This window comes from Embiotoca jacksoni, unplaced genomic scaffold (genome assembly GCF_022577435.1).
Source record: "Embiotoca jacksoni isolate LCO1_2020_lvr unplaced genomic scaffold, fEmbJac1.0.p SCAF_47, whole genome shotgun sequence".
Lineage (NCBI taxonomy): Eukaryota > Metazoa > Chordata > Actinopteri > Embiotocidae > Embiotoca > Embiotoca jacksoni.
The window spans coordinates 949,585-969,990 of record NW_027185400.1 but is presented as its reverse complement, the minus strand read 5'-3'; the positions used below and the strand labels follow the sequence as shown (position 1 = coordinate 969,990).

The 20,406-nt window shown below is 43.1% G+C and overlaps 2 protein-coding genes across 2 annotated transcripts; one reads left to right on the top strand and one right to left on the bottom strand.

The window, feature by feature from the left end:
* The first annotated feature begins 582 nt into the window (after positions 1–582).
* Positions 583–4,001, top strand: LOC138210540 (probable G-protein coupled receptor 148). Its single transcript, XM_069169753.1, has 2 exons — positions 583–1,657; positions 3,127–4,001. The coding sequence occupies exons 1-2, from the start codon at positions 708–710 to the stop codon at positions 3,266–3,268; spliced, it is 1,092 nt and encodes a 363-aa protein (XP_069025854.1). The 5' UTR covers positions 583–707; the 3' UTR covers positions 3,269–4,001.
* Positions 4,002–4,559: 558 nt separating this feature from the next.
* Positions 4,560–19,417, bottom strand: acadvl (acyl-CoA dehydrogenase very long chain). Its single transcript, XM_069169752.1, has 21 exons — positions 19,288–19,417; positions 18,966–19,053; positions 18,777–18,846; positions 17,482–17,553; positions 16,972–17,044; positions 16,817–16,881; positions 16,574–16,708; positions 16,318–16,462; positions 15,788–15,917; positions 15,526–15,651; positions 15,156–15,354; positions 13,874–13,978; positions 13,434–13,520; positions 13,114–13,176; positions 8,659–8,760; positions 8,202–8,299; positions 7,311–7,383; positions 6,988–7,060; positions 6,734–6,806; positions 6,499–6,574; positions 4,560–5,908 (listed from the first exon to the last, which is right to left on the bottom strand). The coding sequence occupies exons 2-21, from the start codon at positions 19,037–19,039 to the stop codon at positions 5,771–5,773; spliced, it is 1,977 nt and encodes a 658-aa protein (XP_069025853.1). The 5' UTR covers positions 19,040–19,053; positions 19,288–19,417; the 3' UTR covers positions 4,560–5,770.
* Positions 19,418–20,406: the final 989 nt, after the last annotated feature.

Below are 20,406 nucleotides of genomic sequence, written 5' to 3'. Positions count from 1 at the left end.
AACACAAGTCAACACCGGGAGCAAATATAACTAGTAGACACAAAAATGAAATGTCAAAATGTGTAAAAAGTTTTTTTTATTTATTTGTTTTTTTAAATGAATGTTGAAATCCATTTTCAAATTCAAAGCTTGGGCTCACTTATGAAGGCAGACATGCTTTATTTTTTTTTAAGCTTAAAATCTAAGAGAATGTTTAAAATTAGGACCAGCTGAAAGGAAAATGAAATTCTTATTAAATAATGTACCCTTCTGATCCCGATTTTAATTATGAATATTTCGTCAATTGTGTTCATAAACAGCTTGTAAACACTAATAAAGTCGAGGGGGACTTAGACTTCTTAGGTTACACCTTTCATATTTCAGAGGACTGTTTGAAGGTTGGGTTTGGGGTTGTAGGGAAAGGGGCGAAAGACTACGTTACTTTCAGAGAGGGACCTCACAAGTATAGAGTGACAGACGTGCGTGACACACACACACACTGTGCGTGTGTGTGTGTGTGTGTGTGTGTGTGTGAGAGAGAGAGAGAGAGAGAGAGAGAGAGAGAGCGAGAGAGAGAGCGTGAGACAGAGACAGAGACAGACAACAAAGGATGTTGAGTCAATCTCCAGTGAGAGAGCAGACAGAGAGGACCATGCGGCGGACTAACGTTCCTTCCCATCAGCTCCAGTCTTCATCTCATAAATCCACCGGAGCCCCGCGGAGGAATAATGTCCGTGAATAACACCACGGAGGCAGCAGAGGTGAGGGACTACACCTGCGTGCGCTTCTACGTGTCCACCGCGTCCTTCTCGGTGCTGCTCGTCTTCAACCTCATCATCAACTGGACCATCGTCCGCGAGGGGAGGCTGCGCCGTCATGCGCGCTTCGTGCTGGTGTTCCACCTGCTGGTGTCCGCTCTGGTTTACCTGGGCACGAGCAGCGTCTTCTACTACCAGGTTCACCTGAGAGCGCAGCCGGGCCGCTCCGCCTGCTTGACCATGATCACGGTTCTGATCAGCAGCGCCTCCAACATCCTCCTGACGCTCACGGTGATGGCTTTGGACCGCTACCTCGCCGTGTGCCACCCGATACGCTACACCGCCGCCTGCTCAACGGGACGCTGGCCCTGGCTGCTGGGTGTGCTCACCTGGCTGGTGGCTTTGGTGATCCCGCTCAGTTTGTTCCTCCAGCCGGACTCCCAGGCCGGCGCAGACGCCTATCGCGGGGAGTGTGGCCAGGAGCAGCTGAGGAAAGGCGAGCTGCAGAAGGTGCTGTTTCTGAGTTTGTGCACGGTGCTTATACTGTACAGCTACGTGAGGATATTCATGGAGGGACGGCGGCTCGGGGTGCTCAATCGGCGCAACCGGGCCGGCTGCAAGACGATCGCCCTGCACGGCACCCAACTGGCCGTTTACATCCTCCCCAACTTTGTGAGCTTCGTGCTGACGATTCTGTTGAAGTGGAAATTGATTCAGCGGGACACCAAGGAGCTGTCAGCTGTGGTTATTTTTGCGTTCTTCAGCCTGGCGCAGTGCGTTGCGCCGGTCGTTTACGGTTTGCGTAAAGAGGAACTTTTGGAGCAGCTGAGTCACAGGTTCCCGTGCTGCTCCCGGTACTTGAAGAGTGTCCTCGGGTGGACAGTGCGAGCCAACTGGCCACACACGTACCACCGAACCCGGTAGGTCCCAGCTGATCCATTTACTGTCATCCAAGTTGTTCAGAAATGCTCAAGAGTTTCTCACTTTCTGCTGAGTCATCAAGTCAGCAACTACAGATACACACAGCAAAATGTATTACCATTGATAGAACTATTTATCTAGTTTGTAGATGAAGGCAGCCCCTTTTCCACGAGGTCAGAGCAAAAATACAAAAGAGGATGAGGATAAAGTTGCTCCAGACCAATCAATCAATCAATCAATCAATCAATCAATCAATCAATCAATCATTTACGTCCTATGAATCCTTTATGAGGCAACACTTATATATGATACTGAAGAGGGATATGAAAACCCATTTTTACTGGGTTTTGTATGAGAGCTGACATTTACATGTGGAAAAAGATGTCCCGTGGAAACAAATCTAATAATTGTCTGACCACAGTTTGAAAAATGGTTCACGTGGAAACCAGCTCATCCAAAACATGAACTTTACATCTTTCCCCAAGTAAATTAATTATTACAAAGTTCCCACTGGTCATGGAATTCCTGAAATATCATGGAATTACAAAAAGTCTATTGAAGACATTGAAAATCAGGAGATTTGATGATTTATTTTTGAGTCGTGGAATATCATAGGATTTTGTTTGTTGCATGTTTTAATGTAACATTTACATAAGGATTAATAAGGATTTTTCTATATTGAACTTTTTTTCCTGGGTGGTTTTATACTTAACAACAATCACTTTAGTCAAGATATTCTTTTTCCTGTAGCGACAAATTAAAGCAAACAGAATGACGACTTCAAAAGATTTGGTGTTAAGAGAAGACGACAGAAAAGCCAGAAATAAAGTTTGTAAAACTACATTTGATGTGTTGAAATGTGGGCGAGGGATCCCTTCACGGCCAGCGGTGAGAAGCACGCTGCCTCCATCACTGCTCTGCTGCAGCACGGAGGAAATTCATTCATGCTGTTCGTTCAGTTTATAGTTTAAACGTTTAAGTTTTGTGCTGAAAATGCCTCCAAAAACTAAGAGGAACTTTTGATAGGTAATGGAAATTTAATTTTTTAGTCATTGAAGCAGGGAATGTACCATTTGACATGAGTGGGAACTCCATTAACATGATGATAGGAGTGGGGTAGCGGTCATTGACTTTGTGCAGAGCAGTTTACTGAACTTTCATTGATGCGGATTACTTATTATTCTGCTACTCTTTGTGTTTGTAAAACATTGCAAAGAAATGTGTTTAAATCAACAAACTAAAAGTAAATGCTCCGATTCCCTGAAGCAGGGTGATGAATATAGAAATAAGGTATTGAAAGAACCGAGCGAGTCTATTTAAGGTGATTATAAACAGAAACTAAATGAGTCATTAAAATGGACATTTTGTTGGCTGATTTCAGTGTTTTGGGGAAGTTTGAGAGACCACAACATCATAAAAAGGGGCAAATGAGCTCATCACTTTTTTGTTGTTTTGTTTCCCCCATCAGGGAGCGAACACTGACGACTCAAACGATCCTCTCCGTTGAGGTCCCTCACGTCCCAAGAGAGGAGGAGGACAGCAGGCCGATGCCGGTCACGAGTTCCTCACATGACTCGCGCTCAGGTCAAGGCGATACGGACGATGCCTGATGGAGATTTGCTGTAATGGGAACATTTTGGAGGTGCAGATGTGCTCAGCTGAGGCCCGGCAGGAACTATATCTTGGGTCTATTTTGGACCTTTTGTCTGGTGAACACAGATGTTGATAAACAGCTGAGTGGACCGAGGGAACAGTCGTCCTGATGGAAACTCTCAGGGATGGAAGATGGAAGTCTTCAGGTCGAAACCTCCGACCTCCGGGCGACAGACCGTCCTGCATCGTCTCCGATTGTTTCATAACCAAAAGTTTGGTGAATGTTGCTTCTCTGTGCTATTACTGTACATAAACAAAATTTGAGCTTAATGGTGTTGACCCACTAAGTTCTGCACTCTAATGTCGGTGGAGGTCACGCACTCAACATACTAACAGATAGAACACATGGCAACACGTCTATTTTACTTCTTTTTTTTTGCAACATATTAAATTGATTGATGGTCGAGTATTGTAAAAATACAGGTTTTCTTTTCTTGCCGCGGTAGTTGTGGTACCGCTCTCTCATCTTGTCTATTAAATATTTAGAGTGTGCAGATCAATCCCTAAAAGATCCACAATGTCAATACAAAGTGTTGTTGTGGTTATTGAATGTCGGGTGGATGAAGAAGATTTCGAAAGCGCAAGATTAGAATAGACAGAATATGTTAATGGGGAAGTTTTGTGCAACCGAGATAGAACCGAAACAGCTTAAATTTCCATTGAATGCTTCCTCTGCTGAAAATAAGAGATAATTGGGGGGGAGGGGGTGCGTGCAGAGTCGGCTTGCTCCACCTGTTGCACGGTTACTGCTGAGCTCGTCAGTTTGATTTTAGTCAGATGGGGCTACAAGTGTGTGTGTGTGTGTGTGTGTGTGGGGGGGGGGGGGGGGGGGGGGGAATTCTCATCGTTGAAACTGCAGGCGTGGTGAGATGCTGGCACAGCCCACAGCCCTCACTCTGCCTCCGCCTCGCACCCACAGAAGTCATCTATTCAGCATGTATGTGACAGTAGGAAGGAGGTCTTTTGTATTCGTGTTGTGTTCACCAGCAGCTGCCTCTTGCCTGAGAGACTTCCTGGTGTTGCTCTGAAGCGTTTTACCTTGGAAGAGTTGAAGTGAAACCCAACTTGCATGTTGCTATCAATACAACAGAAATAGGAAGTGAGTTTGGAGGCAAATGCGGTAAAAATATATATATATTTTTTTTTTTTTTACTTACATTAGCTCAGGAAGTGTCTCATTGTCTGTTTCTGCCACAGACAGAGACAAAATGCTTCGAAGACGTGGACTTTACAGGAGGTACAACTTACTCAGGCAAAGATACCTTTAATGACAGAAAAACTGCAGTACAAATAAATTCGACTTGTATGGACATCCATTGTGTTTACAAGCAGTGAAGCGGATAAATGGATTTACAGACGGATGAATAAATTATTTATGAATCCAAATAGTAGTTGTTCAAAGCGGATCTGCACAAACACGGTGACCTCACGACATCGTCTGGTACCTTTATCAGATCTCCGTTTAGATATAAATTGATCCCTTTAAAGCATCGCATCTAACCGCACTATAAAAATTAAAATGTTTGCTCTGTTCTATATACAAATGGTCATAAACCTAAAGCTTGAGCTGGAAGCAATAAAACCAGGTTTGCAGAATGATGGTACGTTTACAGTTGACGATGCCTGCTGCCTTCAGCTGAGGAAATAAGCACGAAGAGTCGTTGTGGTGACTTTAGCCCACAGCAGAGTCAGCTGTACGTTTCCAAGTCAAAGCTCAGCAGCAGCTTCGAACAGGATCTGCGGACCGGTTTGTAAGGCAAAGGTTTTTCTCCTGACATTTAATGTTTCTGTGATGAGCACCAAGCGAGCTGCACATGCAGAAAGGCCTGAAAGAACATAAACACCACACCGTTTCATACATCTGAAGCTCCGTTAACTGGCCTCCTGTCTCAGCGTTGCATTGATCTCGCTATATTATTATTATTCAACCAAGAAAAATAAAATCTTAATTTGATGTTAACACAGGCCAAATGACATAATTTGATCAGTTACAGTTATGAAGTCTGAAAAAGGAAGTAAATGGCTCATTTAAATGCTCCATGCACACATTGAGAGATGCTGTTTCAGAGACAGGTTGTAGGACTGAATGTGGAAACTCCGGCTCTACTTCTGGAGGGCAGAAGAAGATAAATAAAGGAGAGCTTCACAAAGACACTAAAACTGATTACATTCCAGATCAAGATCCAATAATGAGTTTCAAATTGGGATTTCTGTGTAAAAACTATCAATCTTTCAGCCCTATTTTTTTTTTTTTTTTTTTTTAAATGCAACTCACTACATCGCAACTTTATTCTAGTAAACAATCAAAAGGGCACTGATGGGTGATGGAGAGATGATGGTGATGATAAAGTTGATGAAATCTGGGAGGACTTGGCAACGACTTAGAATCTGGTTAGAGATTCAGAAGAGTGAAAAATATAAATCCCCCAAAAAAAGAAGATGCAGGGTGTGTGGAGCGTTTAGAAACCCAACGGGTGAGGAGGAACCGCACCTCCGTTCTCCACCACGGCTGCAGAGATGGTCCGCAAGTTCTTGAAGAGCTGTCTGGACTCACTGGAGCGGAGGGTCTTGATGTCGCGCATCACCCTCTCGTGGGCCTGAGGGGTGAAAAGATCAGGTGATGATGATGATGATGATGACGCCACAAACCGGAGTGCCGTCTTTGTAAAATGCATCAGTTTGTCATCCAGGATGTACAGACGAGGGTTAAAGGCTGTGAGCGGCAATCAAAAGATGAATAGCTAATAAATAAGTTTGAATTTGTTCAAACGGGGAAAAAAGCAGATGCACTTTGCACTGTTATTAAATTTGTTATCAACTGGTATGTGAGCCATCCTCATTTTAATATGCATCAGTGCCTTAAATAAGTATCTGAAAAACAGAAATGGTGCCATCTACAAAGACAAAAATTATTTTTCAATGTTGAATATTTTGCTCTACATGTCAGGATTAATGTGTTTCTGGAAAAGCAGATTATGAATTTTTTTTTCCCACATTAAAATCTCATTTTAAGGTGGTGGAATAAAACTCTGCTTCCCATATAATCACTCTCTCCCTATCCAATGCCCACCACAATATCTCCACTTAACAATTAAGATCATTAAACTCCTTAAAGAGCTTTCTTGTCAACAATATTCAGACTACTTGGAAACCCACTGAGGATGTGTGGCAGTGAAGAAGATCTCACCTCCATACACCAGGTCTCACACAGCATCTTCTCATGCTGAGCTGAAGCATGGCCCTGACTCAGAGCGCGAGAGGCCCTGTTAGAAAGGGGATGGGGGGAGGGGGGGAGAAGGCGGTTTAGGCTGGGTATGAGTTTGTCTGGGGAATAAAAGAGCAGCATAAAGAAAGTGTGTGGGAGTGAATGGGGAACAGACTCGGAGGACGGGGGCTTTTCTGTTGTTTGCATGTGCGTGTACCTCGACAGGACGACCACCATGGCGTACAGGTCGATGGCACAGTCTGCAATTCTCTTCAGAACAAACTGTTCATCTGAAAAAGGGAAACCACCCGTTTAGTTGACAAACTTGTTACACTTCCACAAAATAGTTCCTCACAGTGGGCAATGCCATTACTTTCAATCCTGTGGATAACAGATATTTCACCATCCTAAACATCTGTAATGACTCGGGCAGCAGTGGAGGCCCAGATGTTTTGTCACGCGCTGACTTACCAATGATCTTCTTGCCATGTTTGATCAAAAGCTCCTCGGTGACGGCTCCGAACTGTTCGATGGCGCCGGCTGCCTGGAAAAAGCATCAGGAAACATGGTGGAAGTCAGAAGATGAAAGGCAACGCAGCGGAACAACTTCCACATTAAAACGAGTCCCGTCAAATTGTCAGACGCCCACTCGGGCCGTCCGGGCTGCTTTGAGCAAGTCCCTCAGACAAACACCTAAAGCATCAGTCGGGTTTCTGCCTCGAAACAGTCAAATATACTAAGAGACAGAAATTTAAAATAAAAGGTATCGCATCAACAGAAGACGTTGAACATACCAGTTCTCCGCTCTTTGCCAGCTCTGGATGAACACTTCCCTGCAGCGTCACACCTGTGCTCAAGCCGACCTTTCTACAAAAGACAAAACATAAATAAATAAATAATAAAGATTAAGCATTAAACAGTTATTTTATAGAAATTTGAAGAGAGTCCGTTCTGTCAGATAAGACGACTGAAACGTGTAGACAGCGTCATGACGGGGTCGAGCTTAACTTTCTCAACATGATGTCAACCCACGTCTGGAAAATAAAACCGTGTGCCTGGTCTGAAAGGAAAGCCAGCCGTTGGAGAGGTAGGAGCGCACCATATCACTTAGATTTATAAAAAGCACGGATCCTGTGAGGCATCCAAAGTGATGCACTCAGCAGCTAAGTGTTAAAAGCTTGGTTAAAGGAGGGAAGACAGCAAAGAGGAGACAGAAATTGAGACAAATTAGCTGCCTACAAGTTCCATAATGAGCTTTTGGTCTGTAACAGCACTCGGAGAGCGTTAGCTGAACTGCTCAAGGAAGTATTCAATCCCATTAAAGTGAAGAGAGCAGGAAATTGCCAACGCTCAAATGTAAAGAAACAACTTTCACACCAAAACTTTTCTCTCAAAAGAAGTAAATACAAACAAATCTAAATCCTGAAAAGTTTCTGTTTGGAGAACACTGTCGGCTACTGATTTCTGCTACGGCATCAGCTGCACCAGACAAGTGGCATAATGATGAAATAAACTGATCTGGACTCAGTGAACTGCATTTTACATGCACTGTGCATTACAAGGGGAGCCCCCCGCCTGCCACCATCCCCATCTCCCACCAGCGACTGCAGCACTCTACCACATTGTCTAGGCCACAGACCGGGGAAGGCAGAAAGAAGGAAGTGTGTCGTAAAGGGTGATGCAACCTTTTGGCCCTCTTAGTGATTTCTCCTGTGAGCAGCCCGGCGTTGCCGAGCGGGTTCTTCATGGCCTTCTGGAGGGTCTTCAGTTCGTTACCGGCGTTCTGGAGGGGAAGCAGAGAGGCACGTGCACAATATTAAGTTGGCGGGTGAATATAGATTCGAGCAGCTTTGCAGATGATTTAAAAGTTATATGCTGCTTCCTAATGAACGGTCCCTCCCTCTCCCTACTCAGGGACGTCTGTTTAGGGAAGTTGCTTCTCAATCACACCATTTTTAAAACTGCAAGATGTTGCAGCGTCTTAAAAAGCACATAGGAAGTACTGTTGAAGTTTCAAAGGCTGAGCAGAAAATCGCTTCCGCTGTACTTTTCCACACTGACATATCAGATCACCACAGCAGAGTCTGCTTAAAAAAAACCCACAAAAAAAAAACCCATTAGAACAAGGAGGTTTCAGTTTACCTGGAAGCCATTGAGAGCCACAAAGAGCCTCAGGATGTCATTTGTGCCCTCAAAGATGCGGAAAATTCTCAGATCCCTCATCACCCTTTCCACTCCACAGTCCTGCAGAAACACAACACTGATAATTAACCTTCTACTTGTAAAATATAGAGAACAATACAGGTCGTTTTCTTTCTCATCTACAGCTAGAATAAAGCTGCAATACACACATATAACCAAAAATCTACCTTTAAGAATGAACAAATTTTTGATTTTCTGAAACTGAAATCAAAAGTTGATTTTAGTGTAAATTCTGTGGTGTCTTTACCTCTTGAGCAACAAGCTGTGGCATTTAGGTTAGGTTAGGTATTTACTTTATTAATCCCCGAGGGGACATTTTTTCGCTACAGCAGCATACAGGAAGCAATAAGATAACAATAGAATAATAGAAAAGCAATAAAATAGCAGTAAAAAATATGAAATATGAAATATAAAATGCACAGTATATACAGTATAGTATATATCTATATATATTATATACACAAACAACCAAGAAACACAGTCAACAGTGTTATTGTTGTGTGATGGATTTTGCCAGAGGTGAGTTATTGTACAGACTTATTGCGGTCGGCAGGAATGATCTCCTGTATCAGGAATGATCTCCTGTATCTGGAATGATCTCCTGTATCAGGAATGATCTCCTGTATCAGGAATGATCTCCTGTATCTGGAATGATCTCCTGTATCTGGAATGATCTCCTGTATCTGGAATGATCTCCTGTATCTGGAATGATCTCCTGTATCTGGAATGATCTCCTGTATCTGGAATGATCTCCTGTATCTGGAATGATCTCCTGTATCTGGAATGATCTCCTGTATCGGTCCTTGTGACAGCGGAGCTGGAGGAGTCTTTTGGAGAAAGTGCTCCTCTGTCCCTGCAGCAGGTGGAGAGGGTGGTCAGGATTATCCAATATGGATAATAGTTTATTCAGCGTCCTCCTCTCCACCACCTTTTCCAGACTGTCCAGTTTGTAGCCGATGATGGAGCCGGCCTTCTTAACCAGTTTGTTAAGTCTGTTGGTGTCACCGGCTCCAATGCTGCCCCCCCCACACACACACCATCACCACCTCTCTCCCCCAGCAGACCACAGTGAAGTATAATGCACTGGCCACAACAGACTGGTAGAACATCTCCAACATCTCGCTGCACACATTGAAGGATCGAAGTTTCCTCAAGAAAAAGAGTCGACTCATCACCTTCTTGTAGACAGCGTTGATGTTGGTCTTCCAGTTCAGTCTGTTGTCATGGAGACACCAGGTACTTGTACTCCTCAACCATGTCCACCTCCTCTCCCAGAACTCTCAGCGGTTGTGGAGCCGTCGTCTTCCTCCTGAAGTCGACCACCATCTCTCTGGTCTTGGCCACGTTCAGGAGCAGGTGATTTCTTCCCGCCCACTCCACAAAGTCCTCCACTACTGCCCTGCACTCATCCTCCCGTCCATCCCTTATACATCCGACCACTGCAGAGTCATCAGAGAACTTCTGCAGATGGCAGGACTCTGAGTTGCCTGCTTCAGGCTCAGGTTGAAGAGGTGTTGCAGGACCTCAGCCAGCTGGACGGCGCAGGTCTTCAGGACCACGGGGCTGATGCCGTCAGGCCCTGCAGCCTTGCGCTGGTGGAGTCTCTCCAGCTGTCTCCTAACCTGGCCAGTCGTCACAGAGAGGGAGGTGGAGGGGGGGTCAAGGTGTCGATGGAGGAAGAGCCCTTTGAGATTGAGAGCTCTATGCAGCTCACCAGGGGGGGCAGAGGGGGGAGGGGGGGAGGCAGCAGAGGTGTTTGGGAGGTGTAAGGCGTAGAGGAGACATATGAGGGCGGTGAACTAAACCTGTTGAAGAAACAGTTTAGTTCATTGTTCCTCTCCAGTTCCCCCTGGTTGTCTTTCTCTCCCCTTGAACCTAGTAATCTCCTTCATACCGGTCCACACCTCCCTCACGTTGTTCTGCTGGAGTTTGGCCTCCAGCTTCCTCCTGTAGGAGTCCTTGCACTCCCTCATCTTCTCCTTCAGGTGGCGCTGCACTCTCCTGAGCTCCTCCCTGTCCCCAGACCTGAAGGCTGCTTTCTTCTTATTAAGAAGCACCTTCAGGTCACTGGTGATCCACGGCTTGTTGTTGGGGAAGCATTTTACAGTCCGGGATGGTACGGTGGTGTGTTCACAGAATTTGATGTATTCTGTGATACAGTCCGTCCTGCTGTTGATGTCCTCCCCATGTGGTCCAAACAGCACATCCCAGTCCGTGGACTCAAAGCAGTCCTGCAGGGCGTCTTTAGCCTCCTGTGTCCACCTCCTCACAGTCCTGGTGGTCACAGGCTGCCTCTGCACCAGGGGAACATACTTGGGAGTCAGCAGGACCAGGTTGTGATCCGACCTACCAGGGGGGGGGAAGGGCAGTAGCACTGTATGCATCCATGGCATTAGTATATAGTAGGTCCAGAGTTTTATTGTTCCGGGTGGGGCAGTTAACATACTGGTGCAAAGTTGGCAGTACTTTATCCAGACTGGTTAAAGTCTCCAGTAACTGCCAAAAATGCACCGGGATGCTTAGTCTGCATTTGATAATAATCATAATCTCATACATAGGAAATAATTTAATTTGCTGTCTCGCACAAGTGAAAATAAGGTGTTGAAAACAGCAGCTGCAAAGAGGAATAGAGATGCTCACTGTGCACCGGAGTGCTTTTGGATTCTGTTTGTATTTTAAGCTGCACAGAAATGAAAATGTACAGAGAGGAAACACTTCTGATTTGTGTTCTTTGTGAAGTGAAACCTCGAGTCAAAATGAGCAGCGTGAGCAGAAATCAAAACCTCTTGCTTCAGTGAAAAGACGGCTCAATAATTTTATTTAAAATCATTTTATACCACCTGCTCAATCAATGCTCTACAATGTTCCTATTAACGCTTAGGTTTTTAATCAACTCTGGAGTTTTTCTGTTGTCTGACTAACTTGCAGAGCTTGTTTTGTCCTCCCACATGTAATGCTGGCAGGGTACAACATGTACTACACTTTCCCCCGTTGTAAGAGCTGCACATTTGTTCAGGCAGTGGTCTGCCGCATCGTCTGGTTTATTTTTAACACTATTGTTTACAACAACTCCATTTCGCCCACGTATCTTCAGCTGGTTTGTACCAGTTACCCCTCTAAGCTTTTTGGTTATTATTTATTTTATGTTTTTTTAATCTGAAGAAACTATCAGTGTGGTTTCAGCGTTTTCTGAGCATGAGCGTCTTGCAACCGTGTAACTCAACTCCGTGGCAAGCTGAATGAACATCTGTACTATATACACACTGTGCGTGACTCGGAGATCAAAATTTAATTTCATAGCTGTTATTGCTGCATGATTATCTAATAATAATAATCTGCTGTTGAGATAAGCTGTCAAGTAAACATGTTGACTTTAAGTTAATTATGATGGCAAATAAAAAAAAATAACATGCAATATTTACATATGCACACAGTAAATACACAGAGTGGCCAAAGCAGGAAGGAAAGGCTCCACCAACCCAAAGAACCGGGAATTAAAAGTCCCGTCTACGCATTGTTGTTTGAGTTTCTACCGCACCTGTTTAAAATGTTCTTCTACACATGGCTGAACATCAACAAAGTTCAGATTAACAACTGCGATGTTTGAATAGATGTTTCAGAGGGGACGTACAGAAGCAAAAACACCAGAGCAACTACCAGGATCTGGTTAGTTAGAAGTTGATCTGGTAGATCTGGGATCTGCAAAGTATCACCAGTCTTTTATTTCTGCTTCAGACTGACAACGTTAGATTTTACGACTCTCATTCACTAACTCATTTAAGATCAACAAAAGTTCAAAAAAGTGCTGACATTGTTACAACCAGACGATTGTGTGAATGGATGTTGCCTCTAAACTCCATAGGCCTTCGTTTGTGTTCATGGATGTTCAGCAGGGGAAACCATGATGTAAAAGCTCCGGGGTTGACGACAATATGTTTGGAACCAGAAACTGTGACCCAAGAACTTCTAAATGTTCCATTTATCTTAGTAGTCGGATCTGAGAATGACATCACACCCGAGCAGTGAAGGTCAGAGAAGTTAGCAATTGTGAATGGATTTCAGATTTACCAAAATAAATGCATGATTAAACCTCGTTTATCGTGACTGAAACACTAGTGCAGATTTTTACATTTCTAAAATGGTTCCTTGGTTCTTAGAAAAGTTCTTGCAGTAAAAATGGGCTAATTTATATAACAAGGTACTTTTTTGTGACTATGGAGCTCAGATCAAGATCCAGAGTTCCTTGAATAGCTGTTTTATCAACCTGTATTTACCGCTTTCACGGGGCTATTAAATGCTAAATATAAAGAACCAGCAAATTAAAGCCGGCGGCAAAATAAACCATTAAACGTGCTTCTTGGTTCATATGTGACAGGATGTGGACTGAGCACTCACCTTCATGAAACCCATGCCGCCCATGACCTGAATACACTCGTCTGTCACAGTCCATGCTGCTTCCTGTTGACCAAAAAAAACACACACAGATCAAATTTAATCTTAAATCTGTAAACAAGCCTCAAGTCATCTACTTCCTCTGTTCACCTCCCCCGATGCTTCAACCTTCCACAGAATCAGGAACATTACGAATATTATGAAAGAGCCCTCAAGTTTGCAAGCAGTGAATAACCGCAGCATAGTAAGTAAAGACCCTTTGGTTACCAGAAGAGAGATTAACTGCTCGACTGCAACTACACGTGCATTTTAAGAGTTCTTACAGAGGCAAAGATCTTGCTGATGGCGGCTTCGATCTGGAATTCACTCGCTCCGCTGTCCATGTTCCCACTGATCATGTAGGCCATCGACTGCAGAAAGACACAGATGAAGTCAGGTCAACGTGGATTTAAGACATCTTGTGCATCAGTACAGAATAATACAAAGATTAGACTAAATAAATAAAATACTGATATGTACTTTAGTTGAATGAGAATTTGTCTTTGAGATCTCTGTTCACGGTAGATTAAAGAGGACATTAACAAGGAAACAAAAATCAAAACAAGACCAAATATATTCAATAATAATTCATCAAACCTGTTTGATATATTTGTACAAGAATTAGCATTAGATTAAGTGTGGCGCTTGTTGTGTGTTGAGATAAATGTGCTTCAGACGGGAGTATGGGTTAATAAACAGTGACTGCTGGACAGCGGCAGCTGACCTCAGTGACATAGAGCAGCATCGTCATGCGAGCCATCTTCTCCTGGATGGCTCCGTAGTTGTGGATCTTGCTGCCAAACTGGGTTCTGTTGGCTGCGTGATCCACCTGAAGGAAAGAGGAAAAACAACCGTCACTATCAGACCTGAATTCATAGTTACAAGCTGTAATTCACAACGAGGTCTAACGGACGGATTCTACATTTCTTTATTTAGCAAACTTTTTGCCTCCTTTTTGGGCTTCCCTAAAATATTGCTGCTGTCTAGTTTTTGTTCAGAAAGAGGAAGTTTGGCGAGGCTGGCAGCCATCATGCTGAGGTCTGGTCAATGCTGTGGTGACCAATAAAACTGGAAGCTAAATGCCACAAGACCTGATAGTAAACAACAGATAAGAGGTCTGCTGACTTTAAAAAGCTCCACTTCTGCAGTTAAATCTGCTGAATCACCAAAATGTTAGAAAATGGTGAAAAATGTCCACCAGTGTTTCCCAAAGCCTAAAATGTCTTGATTAGTCCCAACAAACAGTCCACAACCAAAATATATAGTTTATTATCATGTACCTCTAAAAGAACCAGAAAATATATTCACATTGAAGCTTAAAGAAGCTGGAATCAGACAATTTTAATGTTTCTTTTCAAGTTAAAAATTCCTCAAATATCAAAATAGTTTGGGATTAATTTTGTTGATCGACTAATTAAATAATTATTGCAGACCTAGAAGCCTTCACCTACAGTTCTGTTGAATTTGTATGTGCATCGCCATTGAATGCATATGATAGATTAAACAAAAAGATCATGAGCACCAAGCTGATGTCCTTCACCAAAAATCAATGTTATATTTCATGTTCTAGTTGAAGTAACACATTCGTGATATTTGAAACTGTTTTGAACTCTTCCAAATGGCAGAAGTCTGTCCCTGTTGTTTCAGACATTTAACTCTTCAACACCATCTTGAATCAGGAATCTCAGGTCGAATATGTTTACATTCGGGAAAAGATGACTTTTGGTACTTTTTGACCCGTTTCAATCTTCAGTGCCTGTAACAGCAGCTACAGGCTGCCTGGTAAGAAGGGGAATTTACCACTAACCAACAACAAAGGAAACACAAGCTTGCAGCAACAAGGGGTGTAACACAGAACATAAAGACAAGAAACAAGGCAGCAGATGTGAAGCACAGCAGCACATTTAGAAACAAAGCTGAAAGTGAAAAACAAAAAAACAGCTCTGCTGTCACGCGACTTCCCTTTATGTCTACACCATAGGTGGTGCCATAAATAGTTCACTCACAGCTTTGCTGATGACATTCTTCATGGTGCCGGAGAGGGCGGCCGCCATGCCGAAGCGGCCGTTATTAAGGATGTTCATGGCGACCTTAAAACCTCCTCCGACTTCACCCAGCACGCAGTCGGCCGGCACGCGAACGTTATCGAAATAGACCTCCGCCGTGTTGGACGCCTTGATGCCCATTTTCTTCTCTGGAGGGCCACTGCGAGTAAAAAGATGAGGAGTTGTGGAGGGGAAGGAAGAAATATAACAAAACGAAGAGAGAGATTTTGTGGGTCCAAAAAAGACAAACCTCTTTTTGTTTCAGCACCAAAGCATCTGGTCTGAATCAGAGTTTACTGACAAACGGTGGATGAAGAATACTTGCGCTCACCTGGTCACTCCTCCAAAGCTCCTCTCCACGACGAAGGCTGTGATCTTGTCCTTCATCTCCCCCGTCTTGGGATCCTTCATGGGAGTCTTGGCGAACACTGTGAAAATCTCAGCCAGGCCTCCGTTGCTGACAAGAGAAAAGAAAATATCAAGACAGAGAAAAACTCACAAACAGTTTGCAGCCATTACTGTACGTTATTGGACAGGTTATGCAATGCTGCCTCCTTGTGGAGAACGCATTATTGCACTGATTATGTTCTCACCTGATCCAGAGCTTGCTTCCATTGAGAGTGAAGAACTTTCCGCAGGGCGACTGAACGGCTATGGTCTTGATTGAGGCGGCATCAGAACCGCTGGCAGGTTCAGTCAGGCAGAAGGCGGCGATATTCTCACCTGAAGGGACACAAACACACACAAACTACACAAATGACTGAGCAGCTTTATATTTTACTTTTCTAAAATTCTACGAAAATAACTTGTGGCATTTCTCTCTTGGTTGAAGAGCTACAAGGATAGAAAACTAAAGATACGGTCCAGAGTACGGTCACGGAAAAGTCTGGCAATATTCTGTTTCCCTTCCGGTCAACAAACCAACCAACCAAAAATGATCTGATCATCCTAACAAGTTAATCTGATTAGTCCAAACCTAATGTATTGTAATCCTTTTAGCCACAGATGTCCTGCCTCGCCTAAAACATCCCTAACACATTTCCAAGCATGTTTGCTATTAAGAGCGACAATCTACATCTGGAAAGGTGGCGGTAAATCAGGGCGGTGCTGCTGCTCTTCTTACCCGAGGCCAGCTTTGGCAGGTACTTCTCCTTCTGGGCTGGATTTCCGAAAAGCAGAATTCCCTTGAACCCAATAGACTGGTGGGCCCCCAGAGTGATGCCAACACCCATGTCATGAGCACCAACGATCTCAACCAACCGGGCGTACTGCAGGATGGACGGATGCATATTCTCACATTAGACTCGGAGCCCTTATCTGTCTGACATGGTCAACAGCTAGATAATATTAATGCGTACGTGTTGTTAAAGCAGCTGTACCTGGGTGTTTGAGAGGCCGAGCCCGCCCAGGTCAGCCGGCACCTGCAGGCCGAAGGCACCCATCTCCTTCAGGCCCTCCATGGTGTGATCCTCCACCTTTTCCAAGGCATCGTTCTTGGCAGGATCATTTACCTCCTGTCACGAGGAGGTAGAAACATGGCAGGGAGGGAGGTGAGTAAGAGATTTGTAAACCGGCTGTGAGCATAAGGTGGATATCATTTTAGTCAAGAGGTTTAAAATTACCTCAAAAAACTTGCTGACTGGCCCCACAAGCTCTCGAAGGAACTGCTCCTGCTCCTCGTTGAGGGCTGCATGACAGACAAATATAATGACACTGAAACGTTTTTCTTAATTCTGCAGAGACTCAATTAAATATTAACATGAATATCATAGATTACCTGAGGGAAAGGGAAACACCTGGGCAGTTGAGATCTGCCCCTTGAAAATGTTGACAGCAAACGATTTGGATTCCTGTAAAAAATTAAGACAAACAGTATATTTTGTGCCAACGCAAACACACTATATACATTTATATATTTGTTTAATTAAAGTTGCCCTGTGGAGCTTTACTGTACAAAAAAACCCTTCATGTTTACTATAGTTGTGTAACTTTGAGGCTCAACAAATATGTTGCATTACTGGTAGAAACCTTTGCAAAGCAGAAGACCATGTGTGTGTGCATTCAAATAAAACATCCAAACATAAAAAAAAAATTTAAAAAAATTGGGTAAATATCACTACAAAAGGCCAAAAACTCCACCGTGAACCTTTAATTCTTCTTATGCGTTAACTCCACCGATACAATCATTTGTACCGAGGCAGATTTAAACCATTCAAATACTCATTAAAAGTAATAAAAAAAAACTAAATATGATCCCAAATGTAACAATTACAGATAATTAACATACAGCAGCAACTGTCTTTTTTTCCACGTTAGCAGCAGCATCACTGCCGACCGCTGCTGGTTTCTCCAGCACCGCCTGAAGACAAACAGCAAAACAAAGTTTGAACAGAGCAGCTCACCAACAGTTCATCAATTCAGTAAAAAAAGCAGAGGAACTGTAAACTGTCTCTGGAAGAAAGTGAAGCTTAAACCTGTACAGCAAGACTTTCACATATAAATGAATGTCCCGTTAGGCATTCAAGAAAGATCTGTAGAGTGGACGCTACTGATAAATAAAAATGTATTTAAATCTCTGCGTTCAGATGAAGTAATTGACAGAGACCACAAACACGGATAGTCACTGGTAGCTTTTCCCCGTTGGAGGGTGCTGAAAGACAAAAGGTTAAAGAGGGCAAACACAGATGTCACGTAACTGCGCTGGGACAGGTTGCTATTTGTAAAATATTTGTATTAGGCTCTGTCGCTTTTGTATGTTTTTGTATTTACTCCCACTGCCAGAGGGGATCTATAAAAAAAATTCCACACAGCAGCTTCGTAGCGTGAACGTAGAAAATGACTTCTACAGATTCAGTGGCAGACATCTGCCATCGAGTCAAAACAAACCAATAGCCAGCAGGACAATCAAAGAGTCGGACAATCAGCTGTCCACTGCTGAAAAGGATTTTGTATCGAGAACAAACAAAAACATAGCTGAAGGTTTTTCCAATCACAGCCGTGGACACGTGCTTGGTAGGAGGCCCAAGGGACTGACGTCGAGGTCCAAATGGGTGAGAGGTGATTCAACCAGCTGAGTGCAGTGCAGGTGACACATATTTTTAAATCTGGGAGATGTCTAATGCTTCCAATAATAAAACCAGCAAAATAAAAACAACTAAATCTATGACACCAATCTGCTTTTAATTACCGCCATCCAAACAAACTGCATGCTGACTGTTGTATGGCATTGCCTTTGATTTGACAGATAATGACTGATTGAACCTAAAGTGTGCTGCGTTTATTAGATTAAACTATAACACAGCAAATATCCAGCAGTGTGAAGCCATGTCGTTCCCACGTTTTACACGCAAGTCTTTTGTTGTGAACTCTCGCCAGTGTCACCCACATTCATGGTGTCACCTTTTAATAACTCAAGTCACATGACCCAGTGAACTTTCCTCCACTTCCAACAGGAGGGTGCGTCAACGTTATGTCACTGTAAAATATCGAGAAAAAACAAACAACAACAACAACACAGCATGCAACAAACATATAGGACAACATAATATATAATGATAATAACTTAGGCTCGTGTTATTGTACCTCGGCGGCCGGGCTGGCGTAGAGACGTGCGTTGTGCACAGGGACAACAGCACCGGCCCGACGCTGACCTCTGAAAGTCCAGACAAGAAACGACAGTTAAATAAATCAAAGAGGGGGAAAAAAAAAATAAAAAAAATAATCTTATTTTCGACCAAAATGGTTCAACAGCAGGTTTAAACATTTACCCACCCGGATAACATGGGAGGAATCCTGAGAACGGTTCCGCACAGAGCGGAAGACCGGCTCACTTTACGGAGCAGCATTTTCCTTTTTTGTTCTAGAAAAAAAAAGAAATAAATACACGATAATTAGTTAAATAACACATAATTGAATTACCAAACACGGACAGAGACAGTGGAGGTTAAAGGAGCCGTTAACATGGCAGGCGGAGCCAGCAGCGACGTAACCACGGGCCGTTTGTTTTGTAACTTCGCGTTAAAAAAAACAAAAAAAAAAGGAGGACTTTAATTACTTTTCTAAAAGATGAACAACATCGATTTAAATGACAGACCTGTGCAGGAATACTAAAACACGTCAGCAGCGTCCCTCCAAATACACCGCAGAAAGCTGGTCGGAAACTATTTTCCTTCGGTTTCTTCTTCTGCGGTTGCGGTTCTTCCCGTCGCACTAGCGCCCTCTTTCTGTCGGCTGAAAAGGCGACTTTAAAAATACATTAAAAAAAAAAAGTTCAGAAACTACTGTGATCACGGGGTAGGGATCATATCTATTTTTTAGACGACTTTCTTCTTTTCTTCTGAATATATATTAGCCGAATAAAACATGACGCACTACCTCGGGGCCTGCTGGGAGGTGCGCAGGGGTGGCCGGATGCCGTGTGTCGCCGCAGTGCTTCATGGGATACGTAGTTTTACAGTATCACGTGGCTCTATATGTTTACGAGGAGGCAGAAATGTACTTTTATTTGACTAAACAAAAATGAAGAAAATCTAATGATTAAAAACTGTACAGTAATATATAAATACAGCAAAACTGTGCAAGTGACATTTTCTATAAAGCAAAATAAAAAAAAAGCAAATAGCTTTCATACTTAGAAATGGTGAATATACTTTTATTTACATAAATATTTATTTATTTCCTTACACATCATTTGCCAAAAGAGGACATACTGAATTTATTTTTTTGTTCTTATTCTCTGAACTAGTTAATTAACATCTATTTTGCCCCTGGACCTCGACTAAAATTTAACTTATCAGGTTATGATTGAAGAATATAGTTTGACTTCTTCTGTTGACACACTGGCAGTGCCCTCATTATGCAGAATATCCAGTGTTAGTCACATTAGACTCTGTTGGGTTATCGTCACTGATGAATAAATGTGTGAGCAGTACTTTCAACAAGTATTTCTTCACCGTGGTGTCGATTCTTTTACCTAAAGGTTTTGAGTACTTTTCCCGTCACTGCTGGTTGATTGAGGTGAGACAACTGCTTCATGCTGCCGTCTGGTTTAATTTGCAGCAACATAAGATTATTTATGAACTGATCATTTTTCACTGTAACTACAGCTGTGAGAGTAAAAAAAAAAAAAAACTCAGTATTTGCCTCTGAAATGGAGAAGAAATACAAAGAAAACTGTAGTCTATTATGTCTATGATGAATAAATCTAGCAGTG

Bases quoted from the DNA above. Each gene is read 5' to 3' on its own strand.
- acadvl (XM_069169752.1), bottom strand. From the start codon at position 19,039: ATGCTGCTCCGTAAAGTGAGCCGGTCTTCCGCTCTGTGCGGAACCGTT. The intron at 15,918-16,317 runs GTAAGAAGAGCA...GTGTCCCTTCAG, and splicing joins CCTGCCAAAGCTGGCCTCGG to GTGAGAATATCGCCGCCTTC. The intron at 5,909-6,498 runs GTGAGATCTTCT...TTCACCCCTCAG, and splicing joins GTGAGACCTGGTGTATGGAG to GCCCACGAGAGGGTGATGCG.
- LOC138210540 (XM_069169753.1), top strand. From the start codon at position 708: ATGTCCGTGAATAACACCACGGAGGCAGCAGAGGTGAGGGACTACACC. The intron at 1,658-3,126 runs GTAGGTCCCAGC...TTCCCCCATCAG, and splicing joins CACACGTACCACCGAACCCG to GGAGCGAACACTGACGACTC.